Consider the following 18,966-nt stretch of genomic DNA (forward strand, 5'->3'; position numbering starts at 1 on the left):
ATTGAAGGTCGTGCCGGAGCCACCGATTGCCCGCGCCCGCCACGTGACTCCAGCGCGGTTCGCCAATTGGTCCGGTGCTCGCTTCGCGATGGCGTCGTCTGCACCGCTTGTTGCGGTCTCTTCGCGATCTCTGGACAGTTTCCGTAATCTCGACTAGTATTAGAGCGGGCGCTACATGGACATCTCAGTAGCGTGGCCGATCCCGCTTTTTGTAGACGTCTCAGACCCGCGGCCAAGCATTCGGAGCATCGGCGACGCGGATTCGCGACCTAGCTTCGGGCGCGGAATCCTCGGTCACGCGGCTAAGCCTTTCGCGCGTGGGCGTCTCCGACTCGGCGATCAAGCACATTGCGCGCGGGCTTCTCGGATCCTTGCCTAAGCTTAGGAGGCGTTGCCTAAGCATTTCGTGCATCCGCGCCTCCGACTGCGCGACTAAGCACATCGAGCGTCGACTCCTCGAGCCCGCGGCTACGCATTTCGCGCCTCGGCACATCGCTCAGCGAGTCTCGACTCCTCGGACCCGCGGCTAGGCACTTCGCGCGTCGGCCCTGCGAGCCTCAACTCCTCGAGCCCGCGGCTAGGCATTTCGCGCGTCGGCACCTCGGAAGGCGCGACTAAGCTAATCGAGCGTCGCCTCCTCAAGCCCGCGGCTAGGCATTTCGCACGTCGGCACATCGCTCACCGAGTGTCGACTCGTCGGACCCCCGGCTAGGCACTTCGCGCGTCGGCACCTCGAGCGTCGACTCCTCGAGCCCGCGGCTAGGCATTTCGCGCGTCGGCACATCGCTCATCGAGTGTCGACACCTTGAGCGTTTATTCCTCGGACCCGCGGCTAGGCATTTCGCGCGTCGGCCCCTCCGACTGCGCGATTGAGCTTACCGAGCGTCTATTATTTGGACCCGCGACCAGGCATTTCGCGTGTCGGCACCTCGTACCCGCGACTTAGCACATCGTGTGCCGACTCTATTATCGTAATGCCACGATATCTCGTAACAATACCTATCTACCACCCCTTCATAAAGAGAACCTCATCATGAGCTCTGCTCACTAGACCACTTGGGCTGGCACAGACACCTGGCTGCAGAAGTGAGGCATCATACAAAAGTACAGGCTGGAAAGCACCTAGCAGCTGCATTGCTGCCTATCTATCAGTGACTCTCCTAACCTCCATGTCAATGGAAGATGATTCAGAAGGCTGCATGAGAGCCTTCATTCAGTAACATGGTCGATTCTACCAAAAAAAAAAAAGAACAATGCCTCACTGACTGCACTAGAGACTGCTATCAATGAGGCAGTCTGCAGGTACAACGCTAGAACTACTGTATATTTATGCCCACATAGTTCTGCACCTCACTTGGTTTGAAACCCAGGCACCATGCTCTTTGTAGAGCAGCAGTAAAGAATGCCATACAAACATGAAAAACGCAGAACAAAGGCACAGCAGCCCAGAGGCCACATGATGCGGGAACGGTCCCACATTTGCGACGCAACAGCGGTGCTACCAATGCATTGGGTACTATGGGAGCTTAACAGCCGGGAAGACGCAGCGCCCGGGAACGTAACAGTGGGGTTCTACTGTCGCTTGTTTGAAGTGCAGCATGACATGTGATTATAATAACTGCTTGCCGCCAATGTGTCCATCATTTCTGTTTATGGATATACGGAATGACATCTGGGAAAACTAGCAATATATGACACGATATCAATTTGTGTGTGTGTGTGTGTGTCGCCTGTACACTCGTTTTTTTGAAATACTTCAGGATGTGAAAAATCAGCTGCTCCAAGCTGCTCCCAAGTGCCAAATTGCCTGCTCCAAAGTGCTCCAAAATGAAATTTCTGATGCTCCAAAAAGTGCTCCAAATCAGAAGTCCGCAGTAGCATCACTGGCTATAGGTTATTTTTGTTGTGGGACAAAGATACACTCCAAGGGTTGTATTAGTTTTCATATTTTTCTTATCAGACGGTGCCATTCTGGACAGTCAATTTCCATCATACTTTCGATTTCGCCATCTTGTCAACTCTGATTGGCTCAGAGGGCTTCTACGGCATCTCTGATTATTTCAAAATGCCGCCATTACAAAATTTGACAATATGGCGGAATTTGACCATGTCGAGAATAGCACGAAGAGCTGCACTTAGCTCATGGAACAGCAGGCTGCAAACAGCCAGACAGCTGGTTTGCAGCAGTATGTAGCTTAATGAATGCTTAAATGTTATGTTTAAAGACTGCTATTTCAAGCTCCATGTGATGTTAGCAAGAAAATGTACACAAACTAATGAAGTGTGCCATATGTTAACAACATCCTTGCAAACATATGGCATAAGAAGTGGACATGCAGTCGTCATGAAGACGTACAGTAGGCTATGTTGTACTTGAAACCGATTTTTTCTTTATTAAAGACTATATGGCTGAATCATTTTAAAGCATACATGGTATTGTAGAACGCAATGCTGGTTTAACAATAATATCAATATTCGTTCTCATTTAAGAAATTGCACCAAATATTTTTAATGACAATAACCAGAATTGTTTACTTCAAACAAGACGTCCGATATCTTTACTGAAAGAAAGTAGTAAGTGCAATTTCAACAGTGGAAACGAGTGCAAGAAATAAATGACAAAAGTAAAAATTAGCAGAATCTACACTGGAATAAACATGACACAGCAACTATGCATGGGCTCTTTGAATTCGTGAGAAATAGGTTAGACATAGACATCCACCACAGAAATGCAGATTCTATAAATGCCAAGCCATTCAGGTACTCTGGCCAGTGCAAAATGTGCTAAACATAATAAATGAGAAACCAGGTACCAAGGAAATTAAAAACTATTTATCCCTGTCTTACAAGCTAACCACACCTGCCAACTAACACAATGAACAAGAAACGACAGCTGCTCTAAAGGCAATAGGCATAAATAAGTAGAGACAATATGAAAAAAAAAATGTTGCTTTGCCATGTCAAATAGAGGTATGTTTCATTGGCAGTCAACAATTAGCACTGTTTCTATAGTAATAAAAGACAGCTCTAGGTTTCAAAAATGCATAGGGTATGAGCTCTTAAATTTGCTAGCAACAGGTGAGAATGAATTCATTTCCCGCTGCTGCACCATGTACTGGGTGCACGAGGTATTTGAGGACAAAGTGACAACTTCATGAACAGCGAGGATATTTCAGACAAGAATTGCTATATTCGTTTAAAAATTTTTACACTGTTCTATTTGCCTGTGTCTTCTAAGGCAGTTGAACAAGAGCATCTTGATCCTCAATTACTGACTCAATTTTGCTTCGATAACGGCTGCATGTTTCGATCAGATAGTGCATGCTGGTTTTCGGCAGTGCTTCTACGATAACAGCATTTAGTGAGTTTTTATGATCTGGTGGCTGTTTGTTACTCTCCCTCTCAGTGATGCCCTGCATACGTAGCGGTATAGCAGGTTTATATTCAAAATTAGGACACCACATTGAGGGCTACGTGACCATAGAAGTTCACAGCTACCCATTCTTGGGTGGCACTGGCCCTGTAGGAGCAAGCAAATCAATTACTTAAGAGTGGCACCTGATGATTGTTGCCTTCAAGACAATGAAGGTGTCAGTCTCGATGTTGCTGTGGCCGGCATGTAAGGCAACTAGGACACCATACGGATTCATCTCATTTGTACAACTGAAAGCTGATATCCTGGAATAATTGTGCTAGATAGGTGACGAAGGGGTTGTGGAAGATGAAGTGAAGCAGATAGAATGAGAATGTTAATGTCTAGGTGATTTGACGTCATGTCTTCAAATAGGTCGCGCACCCGGTACATATTACATCATGGTCGTGTTCTGTACAATTCCGGTCACACGAGACTTCACGTGAAGCATGCAGTACACACAGACAATGGAAGAAAGACGAAACAAAACTTGGCAGACATAGAGAAAGAATCAAGTCTTGTGCAATGCATGCAAACAAATAGCAACTGCTGAACATATGCTTCTTATGACAAATAAGTTAATTTTGAGGTATCACGTGCAAAAGACCATGATCTGATTATGTGGCATGCCATAATGGGATTAATTTTGGCCACCTGGGCTTCTTTAACATGCACCTAAATCTAAGTACAAAAGTGTTTTTGCATTTCGCCCCCACTGAAATGCGGCCACCACGGGCAAGATTGAACTCGCGACCTCAAGCGCAGCAGTGCAACTGCCATAGCCACTCGGCAACCACAGAGGAGTATGACATTTCGTGGAACCACAATGAAATCATGAGTGATGACTATTCCAGTGCCATAGGAGACCTTAGAACAGGACCCCAATATTGTTTTCCGTTATCCTTCAGCAATATTATCTTAGCCTATATTATCAAGCCTCCTTTCAATAAATATGTTCTTTGTTAGTTTAGTGCTGTGTACTGTGTTCCCCTTATCCTTCATCCATTATCTCTGTGCACTGTACAGCTCACATAAGCAGGTCAAACTAAGCATCCTCTGGCACATCCTTATGATGTACAAGACCAGCACAGCACCTTATTACACACTTCCCAAGTCACAGAGAGAACTATAGCATTCTGATTCAGGTAGCTGCAACGTTTTGCACCCCTAACGCATGGCTCTATGAGTGACTCTCACTGCCAACTTCCACAAAAAGGCAGCAAATGTTAGGTCGCACCACACATCTAGCGATTCGCACAACCTCGAGTTTTTTTTCAACAACCATGGCATCTACATTTCGTGAAAGTCACAGACATAAACCTTAGAGAGCAAGTGCGAGTGTCAATTGATCAGCTCACCAAGCAATCACCTGATTATGTTGCTCGGTCGTTTACACTGACCGCCGTTAAATCCTGGTCATCAAGTGAAGAAAGTTCACAACCAGTCACATACCGTTTGACATTGTGAATAAAAATGCAATTGGTCAAACAGGTGCACTAGAAAAGAAAAAAAGAAAACAGGAAAGGACGCATACAAATGTGTATAACAAGAGAACCATGGGTCTGGTAATGCCGCTATATTAAAAACTGATTTCCCTTGTGTGGCTTTTCTTATGCCACCTGGCCATCTAATGACTTTGATATCCCCTCCAGTCATCAAATAATTCACGCCTGTTAAAGATGTTGCTTTGAATGCATTTCATGCATATTCAGCGTCACTAAGAACAAACAGAAGAAGAGATTAAAAATTTCAATCATTCTTCTGCGTGCACTGTCTATGTTTTTACTACGCAGTGTTTACTACTGCACTGATGAGCAAGTTAAAGATGTTAATTTGGTTTACGTTTAGAGGTGCCTTTCATGAACGGTGTTTATGACAGAAAAAAAAAAAAAACAGTTTGCACTGAGTTGCACAAAAATGCAACCTGAAATGTGAAAAAGATCTCTTACCCGAGTGCAAGCTAGCACAACAGAAATATATAGATGCTAAACAGAAACAAAGCTCATGATAGCTTGATGCTTCACACTGCACTTCAAAAATGAAGTGCAATGTGGAGGCATAGAAAAAGCACCTCCATACTTTCTTTGCAATAAATTATGGGTTCTTATATGTACCTTGGATATTCGGGATTTACAGCACAATAAAGACGGGGACAAGGAAAAAGTAGACGAAACGAGCTCTGTCTTTTAAATGAAAGTTTATTGAAAACATGTGCCAATTAAATATACAGGGTCACAAAAGAAATACGACAAGATGTTGCTTACAAGGTTGCGCTGTCTTGTGGCAAAGATTAGCTAGGACAAACTGGCTGATTTATCATTATCTGCTTGAGGGAACATTTTAATTTGCTAAAAGGTGCACTTAGCCTTTATTTATCAAGTCAGTGTTGGTCACGTGGATGTTCACGATTTCAGTAACACTTACATACTTATGATGTTCATAGATAAGTGCACCCGTGAAATTGCCAAAGCTTTACAGATCGAAAAGCATGCACAGGTCTGAGCCAGCCATCTATCGCTCGAACTAAGTGTACTTTTCTAGATAACACGTTAACTGCACCTTGCATTTGTGACCACTGATTATGTTCCTACACTTTGGACAATTTCATCTTTTTTTTTTTTCTTTGTGCGTGAACTTGCATATTTATTCGGAAAATGTTTTCAATAAACCTTCAGTTGAAAAATAGCGCTCACAGTGTCCCTACTTTTTCCCTGTCGTCATTTTTTTTTTGCCATGTTAACCATGAAACTGTCCTACTCGCCCAGTTTTCGATTCATGTTAGCTTGGATATGTTGAGTCAGGCACATGAAAGCATTTTTTCTAATAAACTACACAGGCCCCCTTAATTAAAGCCTTGCAAAAGCCTCCTTTCTAAATCAGTGCAGTTACACTGATTTTGCAAGGCAATCACACCAGAATGCATGCAAGTTGATAGCAGTACAGTCGCCACCAGACTTACACAATGAAGACGCATATATTGTGGCTTAACTTTAACAAACACAGACTGTAAGGAGCAAACATCACATGATTGGGAATCCAGGACATTCAAGGCACCTCGACCAAAATTCTCAAGCACACTCCAGAGAACAAGCAAGAGAGTGCTTAAGGCAGTGACTACCAGAGAAATACTGCGATATGTGCCCTATGCGTCATTAACATCTAATTACTCCAGAGCTATTAGCAATGCATGCTTAAGGACTACGCATAACGTGTGTCCACTAAGGGTGCTGCAATTCTCCACAACTCCTGTTGCACATGTGCTGCAGGGAACTCGAAGCCAATGAAGGAACCCTCAATAACTGCTGCCCTATTTCTGTGCAGTATTCACTAGACTTAAGGCTTTCTAACTTCACATTTGCATTTTATTTAGACCATGGTTCACTCGTCAATGAGCAGGGTGCAAAACTATACAAATAAATATGACAAACATGTGAAAGTGTGCGCAAAAAAAAGAACAGAAAAACTCGGATGTGATGTGTAAACTTTGGTGTGCATAACAAGCACAGAGACCACACACAAATCAGAAGTGTGCTTTTTTGTGAAATGCACTGTGCTCTCGTGTAACCAGCACACTACTCCTTTAACTGCATTCAACTTTGGTATTGCAACTGGCATTGGAGCAGGCATCATCAACTGCTCAAGTTGTCAGTGGAGTTCTTGGTTCTTCTAGAACCTGGTATCGGAAGCCTTGCCCAATGCCTTAGGCATAAATTTGCCCTCAACTAGCTGCCCCCCCCCCCCCCCCCGCACACCCAACGCCTCCCAACCCCCAATTTAAAATCTGAAGGTTTATTTCTGAGCTCCGGGTCTGGCACAAGGTATGGCCTAACTTATTATACTTGAAAACTCACAATGGAGTGCTCTCAGGTGAGATGGAGAGATTAATTAGACAGCAGAGCTGCAACCATTGTTGGCATCCCTACCATTAACCAAGATGTTGGCACGACACACATATATTAGAACAGGCCAAGACCTTAGTCAGGTCAGAATCATACCAGGCTGCTCTCTTGGCCTACTGCCCTGTATCATCACCATACCGAATAAAATAAAACTATCACATCAAATAAAGCATATTCTTTGTCAGCAGTGGTGATGCTGGCACTGCTACAAGGCTACACCACAACTCAACTAAAAGTCCAGTCAACCCTTCCTACAACACACTTCACAGTTAAAAGGTATGCTTTTCCCAACATGCTGTCATATGAAATTAGGAACATTTGGGCACAAGACTTAGTGGCTAGTAACTTAGTTCAGTGCTCCTCAATCTGTTGTCCGTGGACCTCTGACGAAGGCCTTGGAATATCTACAAGAACCGGCCAAAGGACTTGCCTTTGATTAATGCCAACTATTAAAGAGAGCAAGTCAGAAATCGGAAAAGGCATTTGCAATAGCCTTCCTTTGTAATGCTACTTGAACTACATTACTTGAATGCTGCTTGAACTACATTGATCCAGACTAAATTGATAGTGAAAAACAGTGACGTCTGCGCTGAGCTGGGTTTGAGACTTCAATGTAAGCCAATGTTGGCAGCATCCCCTTCATCACTGACCGCAGACTGTGTGTAACATTTAAAGTACTTTAAATTAAATCCTGATGGCTGCAAATATAATATATTTTTAGTTGTAGCGTTATCACTGTGCTGTTCTCTTATGCATGCATCTGCATGAATAAAAGATGCACAGAGAGGTCTCTAAGTGACCGCTGAAGGTATGAGGATTATCAACTATTAACATTATTGGCTTCTATCCTCCAGCTTATTTAGATCTGTGACATGGCTTCAGCCAAATCACAAAGGTCAAATACTTGATCAAGCTTCTCAGTAGATTACTAGGAATGCCTGGCACTGAGCTTTTTCCCCTGTAGTGCAGAAAGCTTGGTGTTTCGAGCAACGAAACCACACCTGGTTACCCATGAAGCCATAATCTAGGTCGATACCCACACTAGAGTAAACATTTTTACTACAAAAACACAAAGCTATACTGATAAGTGCATCCCCAAGGCAATTCATAAGATGTTACTAAGCTCTCTAAGAGTGACGCCTCCATTCAGTGCCTTTCCAGAAATACCAATTATTGAATGTTGCAATGCAACACATTAACTATACGGTAAGCTAAAGTGGAGGACGACATAAACTTCCCCACCTAATGTTTTTTAAATGCATGCCAACATTTTCACCCTCATTAAAAAAATAACGCCACAGTCAGTAATTACAGTATAGACCACTTATAACGTAACCGCTTATAGTGCAGGACCGGATATAGTGCAGTCTTTTCAGACTCCCGTTAATTTTCCCATAGCACTCCATGTATACACGTATCGCTTATAGTGCAGTTGCGGGAAACGAAATACCGGTTACAGTGCGGCTGCCTGGAAGTACGGAAGTCAGCGGAGACGGCGAATGCTCCCCTAAAAACGGGCGCCCCAAGGAGTGCTCGAGCAAGAAAGAGAGACGAAGTGGAGGAGAAGGGCACATGGTACGAACGAACAGCCAGTGAGGCTGAAACCAGAATCTTGAGTGCGAGTCCTGAAATATCACGGCGCGCATAGCAAGCGAGGGCCACGAAACTGCCAACGCCGGCCAACGCTCGCTTCACGATAACGGTAGTAAACGAAACTTCAGGGAGCGGGCGGCGCCGGCACAGCGCGGCGAAGGGCGCACGCGGAGACCGTGGAATGTGAGGGAGGAGGGCGGCAGGGAAGCGGATTTCGCCTCGGCAACTCCGTCGCTTCGGCGGCTCCCCTCGCCCTCCCTCTAGCTCCCTCACTTTCGACTGTCACCGTGCGCGCCCACCGCCATGCAGTCGCCGCCGCTCCAGCTGGCCCGGCGCCAGCTCCCCGAAGTTTTGTTTTCTGCCGTTATCGGGAAGCAGGCGTTTGCCGGCGTGGCCAGTTTCGTTGGCCAGCCTGGGACAGCGCTGCTGCTTCCCTCTGCGCCGTAGCCGCACCGTGCAAGGTCAACACGTGACTAGAAAGTAGAGGAAGCATATAGGAGAAAGAAGGGTTCACTGACATTTTCTACGCGTGGCTACGGTAGCGTGGCTGAGACGTCGGCGCGTACATGCATGATCCGGCGCAACACAGAATCAGCGACCTTGCCATGTGAGAGAGGGTGAAATTTTCGCCGCATTTTTTTTTCTTTTTTTTTTTTTGTTCGCGCGCAACATTGAGGGGTCTCTCCTAAGCTTTTACTCTATGGCGGTGCTGGAGCAATACCGGTCGGAGGCGCCGCCGCGTGATTTGGTTCGAATTAATGAGATTGGACTGTAAATTGAATGAAAACGTTCTAGCCGCATTTCTCGACTGTCGCATACGCTGTGGCGGCTCAGTGCACATGTTTTGCATATGTGCGGGCCTTGAAAATTGTTGCTTTGGTTATAGTGCGGTACCACTTATAGTGCGGTACCACTTATAGTGCGGATATTCGCGACTCCGGTGACTTACGTTATAAGGGGTCCACACTATACCAATGACCTTGCACTCAGCTAAAAAATGCCATAGCTCGCTGCACCACCAGGAAAAATGCTTTAACTTTGCAAGACCAACTTGGCATATAACACCACAGTGAATACTTAACGTTAGCAGGCAACCTCCATGTTCTTAAATGCTCCTGCACTTAACACTCCGCCTGAAAAGCTGCCAGCAGCACTGTCCTTGACCAATTCACTATGCTTCACAATCGATCCTCAGCCGATTTTCGTGCTAACATTTTTTAGCCAGGCACTCCTTGCATCATACTCGGTCTCTCATACATAGCAGGCAATGCCAAGGAGGCTAGGGAAACTTTTCTTATTGCTCGCATTCATGACCAAGAAATAGTGCATCACATATAAGCTGAATAAGCATAGGGTCATGTAATTCGATGTAAAATGAAGTCTCACACTCTTATATAGCAAAATATGTTGCAATTATTACATGGAAGATGTCACAAATTTGAACCTATTTACAACTGAATAAGTGGAGCGAGTCATTTCTGGAACCAGCAGCCATAGCACGGCACCTGCACTCGCAGCCAGAACACGGTACATCACATACTGCAGGCACAAAGGTGCACAATTAATAAATGATGATGTAGCCTTATGTTCACAAAGTGAAGTTGCAATGTATGAAGTAGTCATTACATTGAAGCATTGAGGATCAAAAACAACTGCATTGAAAGCATGACCATGCTTTCTGCGTAGCTCCTGCAGCGTTGCCTGCCAAGTATGAAATGGAGTATACACAAATAGAATGGATTGTAGAAACACTTCTCAATCAACTGCCTGTCACAGGTATTCTCGAGGGTCGTTACCAAAGTGTAATGGCAAGTTCAGGGGCTATCACCTTTTAACTGTTAATAGTGAACCAGTTAACAGTGAAATCAGGGAACAGCTTCAAGTTCATACTAGTTGGTGAAGGAGCGGGGGAGTTTTTTTTAAAACTTGGGATCAAGCGACTGTATACCAAGAAAACTGTCTCAACTGTGTTGTGTATTGTGTAGAAGTGTTTTCTTTAACACAGTTGTTCTTTTTTCATTTTCATATGCTGACTTAACGTGATTAAGTTAACTGCATTTGTGTCTACCTTTAGCACTAATTAGCTACGGTACCCTTGACTACCTTTTCTCTTGACATGACCTGACGGGCCAGGTCATGTCAAGACAGCACATTGTTGAAGCTCAGGATACATCACTGATGCTTGATGTTCAAAACATCCACTCACAAAACCCGCTTAAGTGTTCGCCATTCGATATGAACTGGTAGAGTTGCAAGTTTGTGGTCCTTAACGTTACAACACTGTGTACTGCAATACTGCATCACATAAAAGCACATTGTGCAGTTGCAGAAGCATGGGGGCTGTATAATGAAACAAGCATCACGTGGGGGCATCTAAGTGTGCATGAGATTGTTTAACCAGAGGAGGCAGATGCAACAACAACAACAAAAAAAAGAACTTGAGAGCTGATATGCTTACCATTAATGTATTACCATTAGATTGGTGGCGGAGATCTCAAATCAACGACTGAGAGCAGCTGCAGTAAAGCACTGCCCCGAATGTAATACATGAAAGTTCTACAGACTCCCTTTAAGACAAATTCTGTTAAGCTGAATTCTCGAATAAGCTGGCTTCTAGAACAGCTCCGAAGGCTGTTGCTTAGCTTGCAGTATATATTCAGTGCACTTCTGCTAAGCACTTCCAACAAGACCTTTTCAACATATTTTCAAGGCCCCTTCTCACACTCCGTCTTGAAGGGAGTCCTCTGGTATTGCCAGAAGTTAATCGTTAAAAATTGCAGTACCTGGCTCCAAAGAGCCATCCTATTCCCTACTGCTAAAAATGGAGAATCGGGCCTACCATATGCACAAAGTAAGCTAAAAGCCATTCTCAAGAGTGTGGCTGCTCTTCAAACAGCTTGGCGCTATTGATGCCCCGCACCGTGACCTTGTTGGGCCTGACGATGAGGCCGTGGTTTGGCTTGCACGTGAAATAGCGCCTCCCTTGGACGCTGCCATCGTTCCTACCCGTGGGCCCACGTAGTTCCACCCCGAGCCAAGTGCCTTCCTCAAAGTGCACTGGACCGATGTACCGGATAACGCCTTTTGGGTGATGGGAACACACAGGTGCAAAGGAGATGGAACAGACGAGAATTAACACAGATCATTACAATGACCGAACAGTGGCACAAGATTCTGAAAAAAAGCTCAACAGACCCCGATGCCTTAACAACTTTAAGTTTGCTTCCTTACATTACATTCTTGCCCAGATAAAGATAGTGCCAGTCACCATTAAAATGTAGACAAGCCTATAACCATGCACGCTAGTGTCTAACGTTTACACATGTCATCAGAGGAGCTACATTGACATCTTGAAAATAATAATTGAAAGAAGTGTAAAAATAATGTAGAAATCATAAGGAAAAGGAAACCGAACAAAAAAGACAACTTTTCGCAGGTCGCATCAGAAGTCACATCTTCCACATTACGCTTGCAGTAGTTTAACATTAGGCTACCATGCCAGCCGTCTTTCCGTCAACTTTCTTGGGTATTTGCGTACAAGATTAGCCCCAGGAGCTGTTTATTCTTTATCATTATGCACAAAAACACTTATTGGACCATGAGAATTTATGCAGGGTTGCACAACCAAATCAAACATTAACAGTACCGGCAGGTCATTAATGGTCACTAAGGGTCACTAATGGTTAAGAAAAAAACTAAGCTATCTGCAATCACTGTGTATCAGCTCCAATAGTCCGTTTTTGTTTTCTTTGCTCTACCTGTTATATTATGTGTCATTAAACGTAATGAAAGATGTATTATAAGTAAATAAAGACTTCATGTGATGATTTTTTTTCATTCTAAGGAAGCTTCATTTGTGCTAAAACGACTGTTTTAAGCCTAGCAACATTCCAGACAAGCCTCGCACACCCATAACCAGTCATTCCCATGGTAGCACAGTGCCCGTTAGGAAACATACATAGACAACAGCACCAGACTGCCATTTAAGGTAATATCGTAAGAAACTCTATGGTTTCTGTAACGCAAAATGCTGTCTTCCTGTCTCTTAAGCTTAGTTACGCCTATCATTTCCTCTTCCACCCCAGAGAGTACCATTTGCCATCAGACTTAATACTATCAATGCCCCATAAATGCAGCATATTTGTAGCCGTGACAGTGATGAACGAAATGACGGATATGGATAGAATGGACACCAACGGTCATTATTGAAAAGACTAAATGTACCACATAACAGGCCACAACAATAGCCCCGATGGATGCAACTGCTAAGCTACTAGATGAAATAGGCTTAAACATCACAGGATGCGACATTGGCCCTGAAATTTTAATGATGTTAAGCAAAAGGGCAGAACTATGTCAGTATTGCTTATGGGTTACACATCTATCACCTGATAATGTTATTCAAGCCTAACCAAAGCTAAAAAAAAAAAAATAGTGCCCAAACCATCTACTGTTTGCTGCATATTACTTGTACATGACCAAATACTGCATAAATATACTGAAGCAGGTAGGAATTTGTAATTTTAGCCATGTCAGACAATAAAATTTGTTCCCTGGCAGTAGGTCAACAGAATTCCACTCATCGTAACATCTGTGGTATTTCTAAATTTCAGTGTCTTGGTTTAAACAATATAAATGCTTACTGAGCGCACCGGACTATGGACCAGATTGAGATGCATAACGTTAACAACACTAAATCATCAATGAACATAACACTTTGTATGTTCCATGTATATTCCAGGTATTCTTTGCAAAGGCTTTGCAAAGATACCTGGGCACGAAGATTAGGAAATGTGAGCAAATAATGCTGCATTAAGAGGCTCGGAATGAATGACTACGCTCTAAAAAAAAAAAGTTGTGCAAGAATAACTGCCACCATGCCAAAAGTGCATTTAATGCTGCTCATAAAAGCATTCCCTAAAGCCAGTGCTTGTAGCCTTATGCCACTACATGTTACTGCACCTACGGATAAGCGCCTGACAGCACATCAGCTAAATTCCTACAGGCCTTCTAAAAAGAGCACACCTAATTACACACTCATTTAGGCATAACAGAAGCTCATTCCCGAAAAGAAAAATGGCTACTGTTCACTCTGTGCCATGTGTAAGCAAGAACTGGTAAAACAAACTCGCTATTTAAGCCTCAATACCGACAAAACCATTCACGACACACTATTTTGTTGTCCTATATCCCACATACGGAAATAGGTGTAAGCATGAAATGCTCATTTACTTGAAAATTACCAACGTACATGCTTTATTCCATGCCTCTTATTTCATTGTCTTTCCTGTAGACACCAGACACCTTTAAACTGTCACCAGATTCAGAATGGCATTTTTCTCTCTCTCTCTCTCTCCTTTTTTTTTTTTGCTGAATGGCATAGTCTCCCTAATATCACATACAATAAATTGAAGCATTTCATGCTTAAAAATCATTTCAACTGAGAGCTAATTACCTAGATAAAAATTAATTAGACAGACTAATTAACGTCAGTAACATGTTCCACAAAGCAGTAAACAATGCAATGGCAGCAAAACATGCTTTTTTGCAAGAATCAACTAATTAGTGGCATCTACTAATAGCAAGAAATGAGTGCAGGATCACAAATTATCAACCTACGGGCATGGTCACGTAGTAGCTGCACAATCTATCTGCTGTTAGACTCGAGACTACACTGACAACACGCACTTTAAGGAGATTGAGATAATCTACTGATTAGTGAAACACAACTTGTTACAGGTTGTATTAAAATGTTACAGGGTGCCTGGATTGTTAGTGCCTATTTTCAATTTCTGAATGCTTAAAAAAAATTAGAATGGGTTTCAACGAGATCGACGTTAGTTTGCAGAACAGTAATGATGAAAGACGTTAAAGCAATCTTGATATTATGAATGTCTCCAAACTGATCGATAAATATCTGCAGACATTTAGGAATACCACTGGCACATTTTTCGAGACTGCAGTTGGATGTTCATGAGGTCTCCCACAATTCACATCTACTGATTCAGCATCTGCTTCTTTGGTCAACCATCCCAATCCTTAAACCAGTTCAGTAAGAAAAAGTAATGTGATACCAAATAAAGCTACGAAACTTTGCACAAGGAGTCTGGTAGATAGTATTTAAGGGACACTAAAGAGCAACACTGAATCAGTTTAGGTAGATAAAGTACTCTTGAAGAACTCTACTTTTGTTGATTTCGTGGTAATACATTGATTATTAGAAAAGAAAATGACAGTCAAAGTTTCTTTTTCAGATTTTGCGCTGAAACCCCAAGGCCGGTACGTTAGTGTGACGTAACAGATTGCAGAGTATTTTTTTGCATCTCGGTCATTGTGGTTCAGTAAATGTTCTTGAAACTTCGCAAGTTCAGTCTTTGGCTCTTTTGGAATACGATGTAGTCCATTTTTTGCAGATAACTTTTTTTAACTAGGCCCGAGCACACAGTGTCAAAAAGAGGACGTCACGGCGAGCTTATGCCGGAATTTCAAGGCGGCGGCGCCACCGGTCTTCCGTCTTTCCTGGCTTACCAAACATCTTCTCTTGGTAAGAGTGGCTTTTTTGATAGTATGGGAGGTTAACTTACTAACACTGTTCAACTCAAATTTCTCTTTGGGGTCCCTTTAACACACAATCAGCTGCTCTCCCATCGCTACAGCCTGCAATTCATCGTCGTCTGCTACTGCCCACAAGGCAAACGAATCCTTGGTTCCTCTCATTCGTCAAAAAGAAAACAAAGCTGTTTTACTCGATCAAGTTATTGACTCCTTCAGTCATAAGAAATTCAAAGCAGGCGCTGATATTCTAGACACCCTGTAGATAAGAAAAATTAGGCTGTGGGTCGGGGCTTACCAAGCTCATTGCAGACAAACACATTCATCCCCACTGTCAGCCAGCAGCCCTTCTTGAGCACGGTCTGCACCGTTTTAGCATGCTGGGACTTTGCACTGTTCTCGGCGGCAGCCGAAAGATGGGGAACAAACAGGCGGTTAGGGATCAGGCACGGATTCGCACGCTGTCTCGTGCAATGTAATGTAAGCAGTAAAAAGCGTGTGACAAAGTGCGGCAAAAAAAGGGAGCAGTGGCATTCGAGTTGTTAGTAAGCGACGAGACTCACGGTGGTTTCTTATCAGTGGCAGTTGATCTCTGGGATGCGGGGCTACCACCCGAATCACCATCTGGAAAGAGATGGGGCACCTGTGTCATTAATCATCTGCTCCCGGACAAATCGCACAGCTGTAAAAAAAATCTTTATTAAACATAATTATTTACAAAGAAAATTATATACAGAATAGAACCCACAGCCTTGCACACAAAAGCAGAACACCACATCCACTAAGCCACCTGGTGGGTACAATTGAACAGTAGGAACACTAAAGAGCAACACTACACTGCAGTTCGTATATAAGCAGGCAAAGCTGCGGGAGCTACGCAAGTAGCACAGTCATAGAACTCTCACTCACCGCATTTCGCAGCGCAGTTTTTTATCTGTCGCACTTACTAGAGAATATCTACAAGTGTGTTCCCTCTTGCTTCCAGCATGACCTGTTGCTTACAGGCATCCCACTGCGGCTATTACAGAATGTACTGTGGACTGCCCAAGTATAGTGTGGTTCTATTTTCTAGTTGTGTTGTCTTTGGGCTAAACATTAATCACCAGCCTCACTCACAGGTTCAGCTGAATCATATGAACATTTGCCAAGAAGGAATGCATAACTGTGTTGTCATTTAGTGCAGATAGGTTGGCTGAAATCAATGTGGCACTTGTGCCATTTAACTGTAGTGTCTTGAAACTCATGTAAGCATTTACAGTGAAGTTTGTACGGGAAGTTCCACAGCAGTTCCCGTGTGGCAGTGGTGACAGCAGCATGACCAGTCTCGATTATCAATCAAACAACGGCCGGCAACACAGTCTACATAGGAGCCCCAAAGTGGCCTTATGACCACAGCATTACTGAGAACATGCAGCCGGACGCCAGCATCAGTGGAGCATGTATGCACAAACATGTGTTGAATACATGGAGGAAATAAACAAAATAGGAGAGGCCCTGACGACACGTTTTTGAAGCCGGGAGTGCAGCCATGTTGGTGTGCCACCTGCCTTTGTTCCTCTAATGAGCTCGCCGGAGCAGACAGACGCGATCTTTGAACTTGCATTGCTATGAGCCGCCGGAAGTACGTGCTGCTGACGCGTGTCAGAACAAAGTCTACAAAACTTCTGTAGCAGTTTTAGTGAAGCAGACGTACTCCTGTATTTTTCCGTGGAACAGCTGAAGAAGATGACGAAGACCTGCACCTATTGTCTCTGCTACTGGCTGACAATCACACTCACAGACCCAAAACACTCCTTTCAAGCTTGCACACTACACTCCGAAGTCAGCTTGTCTCGTGAACAGAATGTGCTGCGAGAAAGACACGGGCCGGAAAATCTTATCTCACTTTTCAGAGACCGAGAGCATCAGTGAGATCTTCAGAAGTGCGGTTGCTATGGCAACATTGATGTTGGGCACACCAGTCCCAATGCTCCATTGCGAAAAACACTACGTGACTTCTGACACACTCTCCAACTGATCCGGGCTAGCCAAAGCCTCGCCTATGCTTTCCTTTCTCCATGGTTGAATATAATGGAGAGTATAGATGTATTAAGCTATATAGTAAAGCATTTGAAAAGGCTCAGGTATAGAGAAGCATTTGCCAGTTTTGGCCTGATTTCAAGTAGTGTAGAAACAGACCCTTAGCATTTGCGAAGGGCATGAGAATTCACTTACAAGTTCTTCGATGTAAACGTTTATCAGATTGGCATACCTCTGCAAATATTTACGAATTATTCCTATTATTCATTCATTCATTTTATTTCGACATTATGGTACATTATAGCATGTACAAAATGCTGGAGGCACAGACTAAAAGCCAAAAAAAGGCTTGACGGGGTCTGTACCCGATAACTGCACTATGACAGGGGCAACAGAAAATGTTCCTATGCGACAAGCTTACAATGCCAAAACTATACATCTGAAAAATAAAACTAACAGTGTTGAAATTAACATTAAAAAGCAAATATTTGTTCGGCACCTTGAAGGCAATCGAGGGCGTCGTCTATTCGAGGAAGAGGATAGACGTCTTTGCGAGTAATCTTGTTGAGGCGTCGGTAGTCCACACAGAATCTAATAGAGCCATCTTTCTTTTTGACCAGTACAACAGGAGAGGACCAGGGGCTGCAAGAAGGCGTAATGACTCCGCGCTGAAGCATGTCGTCAACCTGCTCCGTAATGACACGACGTTCCGCAGGTGACACACGGTAGGGGCGCTGTCGCAAAGGAGCGTGAGGCCCAGTGTCAATCGTGTGAACAACCGCATTAGTTCGGCCTAGGGACGCTTGCGGTAAGTCAAACGAAGTGCGGAACTCGTGTAGAAGGGCAAGAAGCTGCGTCCGTGCAGCCGGATCGAGGTCGCTGTCGATGGAACGGTGAAAAGATTCCGAGAGCACGGCGTCGGACGCAAGGTGAGGAGTCAGGGCGTTCAGCGGATGCTGAGTCTCAGGCACAGAGGGGTCAAGGGGTACAATAACAGCAGCGTCTACAGGCTGAACGTGGCCAAGCGTTTCATTTCGGTGCAAAGTCAGAGGGCCTGAATTGGGGTTGCAAACAAGTAGCCCGGTATTCTCCTGATGAAGCGCGAGGATGGCGAAAGGCAGTGACGTATTGTGGCGGCGACGCAACAAGTCAGATGGCGTGAACAGAACTGTGGCGTCGGAAAGGGCGGCACAGGAAACGGGAACAATGACGGCACTCTGAGGTGGCAGGTCAATATCGGCGGTGACGACAAGCTTTCTATCCCCAGGACCGGCCACATGGGTGGAAGGCGTCTCGGGAAACACAGCGAACTCTACCTGAGCACGAGCGCAGTCGATAACAGCGTGGTTACGGGACAAAAAATCCCACCCGAGGATCAGGTCATGGGAACACGAGGCCAGCACAAGGAACTCAACACTGTAGATCACGTCTTGTATGAGCACCCTGGCCGTACATGCTGCAACGGGTTGAATATATTGTGCGCTCGCAGTA

At 44.3% G+C, this 18,966-nt stretch overlaps 1 protein-coding gene and 1 long non-coding RNA gene across 4 annotated transcripts in view; both read right to left on the reverse strand.

The window, feature by feature from the left end:
* Positions 1 to 2,367: 2,367 nt before the first annotated feature.
* Positions 2,368 to 7,129, reverse strand: LOC125941491 (uncharacterized). Its single transcript, XR_007464374.1, has 2 exons — positions 6,006 to 7,129; positions 2,368 to 5,923 (listed from the first exon to the last, which is right to left on the reverse strand). It is a non-coding gene; the product is annotated as an uncharacterized LOC125941491 (long non-coding RNA).
* Positions 7,130 to 8,877: 1,748 nt separating this feature from the next.
* The window catches only part of LOC119433249 (CAP-Gly domain-containing linker protein 3), a 28,969-nt gene continuing 18,880 nt past the window's right edge, over positions 8,878 to 18,966 (reverse strand). For 2 of the 3 annotated variants that reach the window (XM_037700393.2, XM_037700391.2), the window contains exons 11-13: positions 16,020 to 16,080; positions 15,755 to 15,849; positions 8,878 to 11,985 (exon numbers count right to left, since the gene is read on the reverse strand). In XM_037700393.2, the coding sequence (XP_037556321.1) occupies positions 11,774 to 11,985; positions 15,755 to 15,849; positions 16,020 to 16,080 (368 nt within the window). In that variant the 3' untranslated portion in view covers positions 8,878 to 11,773. The remainder of the gene's footprint in view (positions 11,986 to 15,754; positions 15,850 to 16,019; positions 16,081 to 18,966) is intronic. The other variant, XM_037700396.2, reaches the window with a different exon arrangement.

This window comes from Dermacentor silvarum, chromosome 11 (assembly GCF_013339745.2).
Source record: "Dermacentor silvarum isolate Dsil-2018 chromosome 11, BIME_Dsil_1.4, whole genome shotgun sequence".
Lineage (NCBI taxonomy): Eukaryota > Metazoa > Arthropoda > Arachnida > Ixodida > Ixodidae > Dermacentor > Dermacentor silvarum.